The sequence below is a fragment of the Lontra canadensis genome, unplaced genomic scaffold (genome assembly GCF_010015895.1).
Source record: "Lontra canadensis isolate GAN:19392208 unplaced genomic scaffold, GSC_riverotter_1.0 scaffold52, whole genome shotgun sequence".
Taxonomy (NCBI): domain Eukaryota; kingdom Metazoa; phylum Chordata; class Mammalia; order Carnivora; family Mustelidae; genus Lontra; species Lontra canadensis.
The window spans coordinates 10451566-10461276 of NW_022631046.1; the positions used below are offsets into that span (position 1 = coordinate 10451566).

At 42.8% G+C, this 9711-nt stretch overlaps 1 protein-coding gene and 1 non-coding gene across 3 annotated transcripts in view; one reads left to right on the top strand and one right to left on the bottom strand.

The window, feature by feature from the left end:
* LTA4H (leukotriene A4 hydrolase) overlaps positions 1 to 8374 on the bottom strand; it is a 31994-nt gene extending 23620 nt beyond the window's left edge. The window contains exons 1-2 of one of the 2 annotated variants that reach the window (XM_032874275.1): positions 8129 to 8373; positions 1830 to 1960 (exon numbers count right to left, since the gene is read on the bottom strand). In XM_032874275.1, coding sequence (XP_032730166.1) covers positions 1830 to 1960; positions 8129 to 8287 — 290 coding nt within the window. In that variant the 5' untranslated portion in view covers positions 8288 to 8373. Of the gene's footprint in view, positions 1 to 1829; positions 1961 to 8128 lie in introns of both variants that reach the window. The other variant, XM_032874276.1, reaches the window with a different exon arrangement.
* A 428-nt stretch (positions 8375 to 8802) lies between these two features.
* On the top strand, positions 8803 to 8874 carry TRNAD-GUC. Its single transcript has one exon. It is a non-coding gene; the product is annotated as a tRNA-Asp (tRNA).
* Positions 8875 to 9711: the final 837 nt, after the last annotated feature.

Consider the following 9711-nt stretch of genomic DNA (forward strand, 5'->3'; position numbering starts at 1 on the left):
AACAAATACATTAGTAGAGTATAATTCAATCTAACTGAAGTTTTAATTCATAATACACACACTAAATGATATAGATAATAATTTATAAGGTCTTGCTACTGATGGCAAGTCAGCTGTAGGAATGCTGGGTCCTCAGTTCCTACCTGATGGCTACCTCTGGCTGCCTTCTACGCTATTGCTCTAAGTGCTTCAGAAGACGTAACAGGGACCGATATTCGTCAATGACCCCACTGTGTGTCACACACTTTGCACCTGTGGTATCACGCAATCTTTCATGACAGCAGGAAAGTGGAAGAAAGAATTTTGGAACTTTGACTACCACACAGTGGTGGGTGCTGGAGCATGACACAGAGTAGTACTGGTCTGCAAACGGGTATGGGACCAGTCAAGAAATGGAGAGTAAGCATTTAGAAGCTTTTAGAGTCACTTTAATGTCTGTTGAATCTAGGGATCATAAAAGGGTGCTTGCTTTTAATCTCTTCTTCCTAGTAACTCACTTTTATTGCATTGTGTAAAAGAATGGGTCTGTGACAGATTGGAAATAACAAGAACTGGTCCTTGGCCCCAGATAGTTTGAGCAGCACCAATAATGAGGAAATAGCAAAGAGCAGGGGAGAGGAGCTGCGTGCCTGTGTGTGAATCCTGACTCTGCCACCTACTGGTAGTGCTGTGAACTGGGCAAATGACTTGGCCACTCTGTGCGGCAGTTCTTGATCTGTAGAATGGGGTCAGTAAGTTACGTGTGGGTGTTTCCCTTCTTTCTCTTTTCCTTTTTTTAAGATTTTATTTATTTTATCTGAGAGAGAGAGAGCATGAGAGAGAATGAGCATGAGCAGGGTGCCCCATGTGGGGCTGGATGCCAGGACCCTGGGATTATGACCTGAGCTGAAGGCAGACACTTAACGCTTAACTGACTGAGCCACCCAGGCAGCCTGCCCTTTGCTTTCTTAAACAGGAAGAGAAGGCATGAAAACATTGGCCTTTGAAAGGTGGGGTCGATCACCTTTATTTTAGGCCGATGGTTTTCTACCCTTTTTTCCCTTCCTAATTTATCAAGGAGTGGGATATACTCCCAATATGACAATTGTGGCTGCCTCTTTCTTGAGTAAGTTACTTTATTTCTCTGAAGTTCCCATTCCTCATCTGTAAAATGGAAATCAAACCACAAAGAGCTACCATAAGAATTAGAAAAAGGAATGTGTCGGGGCGCCTGGGTGGTTCAGTGGGTTGAAGCCTCTGCCTTTGGCTCAGGTCATGATCCTGGGGTCCTGGGATCGAGCCCCGCATCGGGCTCTCTGCTCAGCAGGGAGCCTGCTTCCTCCTCTTGCCTGCCTCTCTGCCTGCTTGTAATCTCTGTCAAATAAAATAAATAAAATCTTAAAAAAAAAAAAAAAAGAAAAAGGAATGTGTCTAAGGCATTAGCTTAAGACTGGTACACAGAAGCCATTCTATGTATGTCATTGTCATTATCCCATTAATAAAAGTGGCCGGCCTTTGGGGAAAAAGTGAAAACTGCAGCTTGGAAGGACTTCCCAGGTCCTGAAATGCCTCCTTAAGATGGCATGCTCCCATCATCACTCTAGATCACTCCCATGATCAGTAAAGAAGTAACAGTTATCAAAAGTCCTATTCTTGAGTATTTCATACAATGAATTTCTTTAGAGTCTTAAGAACATATAATTTTCACTATAAGCTTTAATCTGAACAGATCAGTAAGAGCACCAATTACTACATACACACAAACTAGAAATAGGAAAGGAAAACTGTCTAAATTAAAAACATTTTTCTCCATCATTTAGTTATATAAAAGAGAAGGATAACATTCATACTTGCTCAGAGCAATAGGAAGAGAGATTTCCATTGGTGATCCTTTGTAACTTTGTCTTTCTCCAAGAGTATATTTGACTTCTTGTCCATTGATGACTGCTTTTTCTATTGTGAGGTCCTTTGTATCCAAGGTCTAGAATTAAGTTAGTATTTTTAAATGATAAGAAAATTGCTTAGTATATACCAGAGAAAAGTAATATTAGATAGAGGTTAACTATAGTGATTACAGAATAGAACTAGTTGCTCATAGAAAGTAAAACAGAGTGAAATTACAAGAATTAAAGGAGCCAAATATTAGTGTAGGTCCCATCTCTTGGGACTCTATGCTTCCCGAAAGATTTTTCATTCTAAAGTTTGCATATATGTATAAATGATAATTAGGTAATTCTGGGATAGTCACACAAATTTAAGGTTTTAAATATAAGTCTAATCTAACTTAGAATGTCTTTGCTCCTGTCTCCTAAAACTTAACTTCTCTGCAAAAAAAAAAAAAAAAAAAAAAATCTGTAACTTAAGTTTCTTTCATCATGAATCCTTGATGTATCTTATCATATATTTCTTCCTGGAATTCATATAGTCCAGCTCCTATGTACTTTCATATATCCGAAATTTAAAACAAACCTTGGCACTCCTTAGGCAAATAAGTGGGCTGTACCTTACCGTTATGTATATAGAAAAAGCCTGACCTGGTGTGCCAAGTCCAACTGAAAGACCTATGGAAAACTGAGAGCCTATCTACTTGCTGTGGCCCATTAAGGACAGTTAAGGACTTTCCTGCTTTACGCAGGAGACGAGAAGCAGCGAGCATCTGAGTGTTTTCCATCCCCCGAATCCTCTGAGCCCTAGAGACCATACTTTTCACTATCTCTCAACTCATCTCTTGTGTTAGAATCTTCAATCTTCCTGTGCCGCAAGACCGCTTCCAAACAACCTCAACACATCTTCCATCCTATGTTTAAAACTTCTCTTTATCCTTCTGCCCTGATAACTATTCATCCCTTTCTCAAACTCCATGGGCACAGGCTGCTGTTTCCACTTCTTCGTCAATCTCTCCTTCCCTCTCTTCAGTCTGGCTTGCAGCAACTCTGCTACTGCAAGGGCAGGGCATGCCTCCTGATCAAGAGGTCTTCTCTGCTCAGTCATCTGGATCTCCATCCCCTCATAGCCCTTATGGGCCACACCATCTGTTTGAAGTCCTTTCCATGGCTTCTTTGACTTTACACATAAATGGTTTTCTTACTTGTCTAAGGCTATCCCCCCCCCAACCCAACTCCTTTCTAGCTAAAAATGGATTTGTCCCAATGTTCTAGCCTCAATCCCTTGATTTAAAAAAGAAAAAGATTTAATTTATTTATTTGAGAGAGAACGTGAGCGGGGGGGGGGGCAGAGGGAGAAGCAGGCTCCCTGCTGAGCAGGGAGGCCCCTGTGTGGGGCTCTCGTCCCAGGACCCTGGGATCTTGAGCGGCTTAACTGACTGAGCCATCCAGGTGCCCTGGATCCCTGGATTTTCTTACCATAACCGACACTCCCTAGTTCTTGCTCATCCCGTATCATCAATTCCTCTCTGCCGATGAGTACGGTCTGTTTCTATGGCTGGTATCCCTTCCCCAGGACTGCCACAGGATCTCTCTTAGTTGCCCGCTTGACATTTCCATGGGCAATATTGCCTCATAGTCAGTGGCCTTCTAAAAATTCTAAAAACAAAGCTAGCCTTATGTCCCCTCATCAGTTCTCTCTGCTGATTTCTCCCTTCCGTTAACAGAATCCACAAGGTACCTAAGATTTGAGATATTCAAATAATCCACAATTGATCCCTTTCCCAAGCCCCCATGGCCAATTAACACGTTTTTCTTTCACACCGTCCTTACACTTTTCTTCTCTTTCCGTCTACCACCGCTCTCAGTCAGACCCTGCCTTAGAATTACATGTGATGCGGATTCTCTACCTCTGGCATCTATTGAAATCTGGCCGGCAATAGCACCGGGAGTTAGAAGGCCGGCTGCCTCTCTTTCCAGTTAGTTAATTGCACGATAAGCTCAGGAAAAGTGACAGCGGCAATCATTAATTTGATTCCTACCTCTCTACTGTCAGCAGTATTTGGGCAGAAAGAAATCTCCATTCTGTTTTTTTGTTTTTGTTTTAAAAGCACCTAAATTTGTTCGGGGTGCCACCTGTTTCCCTCTGATAGGTAATTATTCCTTTCGGGTTAACTTTCTCTCAGGGGTACCTCAACGATTGCTACTCTAAATTAGTAGAACTGACTTAGCTTCTTGCACTTGCATATTCAGAATACTTGGTTTTATTAGGTTTACATCTTATTAAGAATAGGGCTCCTCCTTTTGCCCTTCATATTCCAGGATCTATTTCTGGCTATCGGACTTATTTTAGAAACTTGATTACAATATCTATGTCTGTAACTTCTCATGTTTATACTACTCTTATAACCACAGGATGAATCAACTGACTCATTTCCCAGAGGGGCATATGTGATTATCTGTATTGCCTAAGCTGTTCTAATCTAATCAGAAATCAGAAGGGCCAGATTAGGGTGCCTGGGTGGCTCTGTGGGTTAAGCGTCTGCCTACAGCTCAGGTCATGATCTCAGGGTCTTGGGATCAAGGCCCGAATCAGGTTCTCTCCTCAGTAGGGAGCCTGCTTCTCCCTCTCTCTCTGCTTGCCTCTCTACCTACTTATGATCTCTCTTGCTGTCAAATAAATAAACAAAATCTTTAAAAAAAAAAAAAGAAAAGAAAAGAAGAATTGAAAGCAGGGACTTACTTGAACACATATTAAAAAAAAAAAAAAAGGAAGAGCCAGATTATTGTCTTGACTATTTTCTTTTTAATCTTTTCAAATCCTCCGTACTTATTAGTCAGTCCAAATCTCTCCTCTAGCATTTACTGTACCACATTAGAATGGTATGTGTTTTCTATTAGACGGAGGGTTCTTAAGAAGACGTAGAATGTTACTTAGGCTTGCATTCCCAGAGTTTAGCACAGTGCCTGAAAAAATTGTAGGTATCAATTAAGGCATTAAGCAAATCCTGAGCCAAGGGAAAAGAGAAAAATGCACTGTTTAAGCTGTGTATTGCCAAGTCTTAACCTCAACTATCATTCTCAAATAACTTAAGAAATTCCCCTTCAAATTTCACTAATAAATGTTATTAAACAATTGATCAAAAACAGTGATAGAAAAAAAAAAAGAAAACTGGGTAGCTGAAAAGTTGGAACTAGTACTTTTCAACAAAGTTTCACTGAATACCAACTATATATGTAAGGCCGAGATACCATAAGTAGTTACAGGAAACAGACGTACCAATAGTAGGAAGTTACTAGGGATATAATTTACTGTATCTCACAGTATCCTCTTTGAATAACACCCCAAAAAACACTTTTACTTCTAAGCAGCTGGCTAATTGCCATGGAATATATAACTAATTCCCTTTTTGCACAGGCTGCTGGGAAGTTCCAAGTAAGCCTCCCAACCCACTTCTTTTTCCCTTGGGCCATGTGTTTTGTTTTTCCCGATCCTTATTCTCTCTTCCTCTGAATTCTTAAGTTATTTTTAATTATACTGTATATGTTGTTTTAAACAGACTCAAATTCTTTCTGTGACAAAGCATGGCTTAAATAAAAAAGCTTTAGTCCTCAGTATTATGTCTCTATTTACATTTTCTGTTATTTGCAGGGTGCTGCAATTTAAATTTTTTTTTTTTTTTTAAATTGCAGCACCCTGCAAAGTTTGGTTTTGATTTTGGTTTTAAAACCAAAATCAAAACCAAACTTTAATTTCGTTTCCAGCTCAGCCATTTACATAGTGAACACTAGAGGGTTTGCAGTCAGAAAGATCTGTGTTCACTTCATGGCTTCTGCCACTTACTAGTATATGATCTTGGCCAAGACATTAAAACCTCTTTGAGCCACCAGCTGACAGAACTAAAAACGTTGCAAACTTCAATAAAAGAAACAAATGCTTGGAAGTTATCGCTAAAGAATACTGATCTTGAGCGCAAATAACCCAAACTTCAAAAGGATTTTTAGAAAAGCTGGGATTTAGTCCTAGTAGAGCTCCTTCAACATTTCCCCAGCTTCAAGGACTTCAAGAATGGAGACAGCAAGGAGACTTGATGTCCTCACCAAGCACTGCCACTAGGTCCTCTCTATTGGTGGTGGTGAAGTATGGTATTTTCTCACCTTCAAGACACTGTTAGCACTATTATTAGTGTGGCCCATATTAAGGTTTAGGCACTGCACTCTAATTGAATTTATCCATTAGTTCATCAAACTTTTTGAGTGTCCTCCACATGGCAGGTGCCATACTAAGAACCTGATAGAGCCATGAAACAGTCCTACCTTCAAGAGACTGTATTCTAGTGAAGGAAAGAAGCTGAATTTGAAGAAATAAAACCCAACTCTTGGCCTCAAGTTGTCATTACAAATAAGCGAACAATTAAAAACAGATGTCACTCTACCAAACTAGCCTTCCTTGTATAAAATCTAACATTATTATCATTCTAGGCTCTAATTTACCAAACAGACATGCCACCCACACATCATGATTTGAAAGTCTTCTCTCAAGATGTGGGGAATGCAAAAACAATGGACAGCTGTGAGATTAGGACATTGAAGGCACATTCTTTTCAAAATTTAGGCATCTTGTCCCTTGCTTCCTCAAGGATCAGAGTTAAACCTTTATTTTTACAAAACAGGTGAACGTGCAAGGTCATACTAAATAGTAATAAACTATCAAAATCTACTTTCTTATAATAAAAAGGGAAATCTCATTGAGATGGGACTTTGGCCAATCCTGCCTGGGCAAAGCTGCCTGCAATGAAAGATAACATGGTAGTTCAAGTTGACCAAAGTACAACCTACAGGGAAATGGTTATCTTCTTGCTTGTAATACCTTATTATCTTCCTTGTAGTGCTTTTGGTGATTAAATATCAACACATAGGGGAGTCGACCAACTTTTCAAATTGGCATTAGTCTAGCAAGATGTTAAAGGACAAAGAGTAGGTTACCTGGTCTATTAGTTCATATTAATGAACTCAGAATACACGCCTATGACCCAAGGAGTCAAGAGAACCACCAATTCTTATCTAAACTTATAATTATGCCCAATTAATTGACCCCACTGATTTCCCACCACCAAGCCTACGACATTCAGTGATTAGGTTGCTTAATGGCCTGCTTAAGTAGATATCACAATGCTCTATGCACCATACACTGTGGCTGGTCTTTCGCTGTCCCTCTTATTTCCAAAATTCTCACCTATGAAATCCTTCAGGTGAAAGGTACAATCTAAATACTATCACTTTGAGTAAGAACACTGAAAACAGGTTATGTTGTACAGAGAAAATAATTTAATAACATTCCATAAATCTAAACAAGTTTTTCATCACTGAAGTGGCTTAGCGATGTTGGAGAAGTCTATTTCTAAGAAGCGCAATAATTACTCGCTCCTTGAAACCAGCTATGTAATACACTGTATTGAGATATGCTTAGAAAGCCTGAATGGCCCATCCTCATTATATTAACAGAAGAGAAGGGTGATAAAGGTACAAGGACCACGATCCTGGGGAAAAAAAAAAAAAAAAAAAAGCTGCATCTAGAGTTAGCAGAGACTGAAAGTATCAAAGCAGTGGAGAGGGGTTTGAGAATGGGTGGTAGAGAGACTGAGGACAGACTCCGATGGGTCGAGGGGTACTATCCTGCATTAGTGCTGGAGGAAAGGGTCTGATCAACATCGACAGGGCATACAGTCTGAGACTTAGATGAGACGATGGCCTGAGGAAGGTGGGCTGGGGACTGGAAGAAATTCGGGGCCGAGAAGGGAGTTCCGGGCTGCAGGCCAAGGAAATGGGGAGGCCACAGGGGGCTTAGCGTTGGGAACGAGGATAGCGGGGAAGGGAGGATTCGGGCTAAAATGAAGCCTGAAGCTGGATGAGGGCAGGACGTAGATGCGGCGCTAGGCTGTGCCTAAGGACTGAGGAGGGGAGTCTGGCGAGTGGGGTGCAGGAGGGGTCACTGAGGTGTATGCAGCGGGTGACGAAGGGATGCAGAGACAGAAGTGGGATTGGGAGGAGGCGATATAGGGTGAGTGGGGGCCGAGGAAGGGGAGGCTGAGAAATGAGTGAGGGTGAAAGGGAGGTGCGGAATAATGAGCTGCGGGCTGCGGAGGGGCACCGAGAGATGCGCGAGGCAGACCCGAACGTGGGGCTGGGAAGGGGCAACAGCGGGGTGAGGGACGAGAAGCAGGCGGCCGGGGAGAGGCGGGCACTGGGCGCGCGTCCCACCGTACCAGGCTTCGCAGATTGTCCTCCTGAGACTGCACCGTGAGCGCGGCGGTGCCGGTGAGCACCCGGCGGGTAAAGTCGACGCTGCAGCGCAGGTGCAAGTGCTGGGTTCGGCAGACCGAAGCCGGAGAGGCCAAGGAGCATGTATCCACTACCTCGGGCATGGCTCTGGGGAGTCTCTCCGCACGCGGATGCACACCCTAAAACCAGTTGCCAGACTACTCGACTGAGAGGTAGAGGAGAGAAGGAGGGAGGTAAAGAAGAGCAAGACCGACTCGTGACGCCCGCCGGGAAGGGAAGTTTCGTAAAGTGAGAGAAGAGCGAGGTATAGCGTGGATGGAACTACAAGTTCCGTGGTGCAGCGCGAGAAGGAGTGCGCTTTGCTTCCTGGGAGTGTGTGTGTGTGGAGGGGAGCTGAGAGGACTGGGAGCATTCCTGAAAGGGGAGGAGGAGGAAGAGGAGGGGAGTGGGGGCAGCTGGAGGATGGGTGGGTCGACGGAAGTGATCAGAAGTGCAACGGGGAGAACAACTGGATGCTTCCATTTTAGTTTCGTTCGACTTCGGTGGACGTTGCAATGACGATGCAAGAATGTCAGAAACTTTGGTGGCAGCCAATAGTGAGGGCGGGGGAGGGTGATAAGCAATAAAAGCCTTGTCGGAGGAACGGTGTCCGTGTGGTTCCTCGTTAGTATAGTGGTGAGTATCCCCGCCTGTCACGCGGGAGACCGGGGTTCGATTCCCCGACGGGGAGACACGGCAAACCTTTTGTTTTAATCGCAATGCAACAACCGTGATGTAAATATTTCTCCCAACGTTTTAAAAGTTAATATGAAAGAAAGAAAGTCAAATTAGTTGTCAACTTCACATTTTAAGAGTTGTTTCATTACTGGCTTGCCATGTTGGCAACCCAACATACGCTAAATTGTGTCAGTTCATCGAATTTTTCTTTATTGCTACTTACGTACATTTCCAGGCCCTGGAGAGCAAAAACTGAATAAGCCAATATTCCCATTTTAGAAACCTAGGAAGGTCATTTCAATATACTGTAATGAGAGAATTCTGTTATAGGAGTATGTGCTGGTGGCAACACTGGAGTGCAGAGCTGGGACATCTAGCTCAGCTCTGGGGCCCTTTCAGAAGGTGAGGAAGGGTTGAAGGATGATTTGTTTTGGGGATGGGACCTCAGAGTTGAAGCTGTAGAGACTGGAAGAGGGCTGGCCTCAGAGGGCTTCAAATAGTTGGATCTTTAATCCTGAATTCATGAATGGGGGGCCCCCTGAAGAATTTTAAAGGCATGAGGAACATGGTCAGAGTCATGTCATCCAGAGAACACTGGTAGTTCATTCGGAGGATGGATAGGAGTTATCAAAACCAGAAGCATGTGAGTTAGGAAACTGTTAATAGTCCAGGAAGAAGATGTGGTGGCCTCACATAAGGAATAAATAAAGATAGAGAAAAGGAGGGGAATGGAAGGAATATTTAAGAGATAAATGGATACACAGTTTAAGAAGCCTAAGATGATTCTCAGATTTTTGACTCCGGTGTGTGGGCAATCATTAACCAGAGACAGAGACCATCTGAAGAGGAC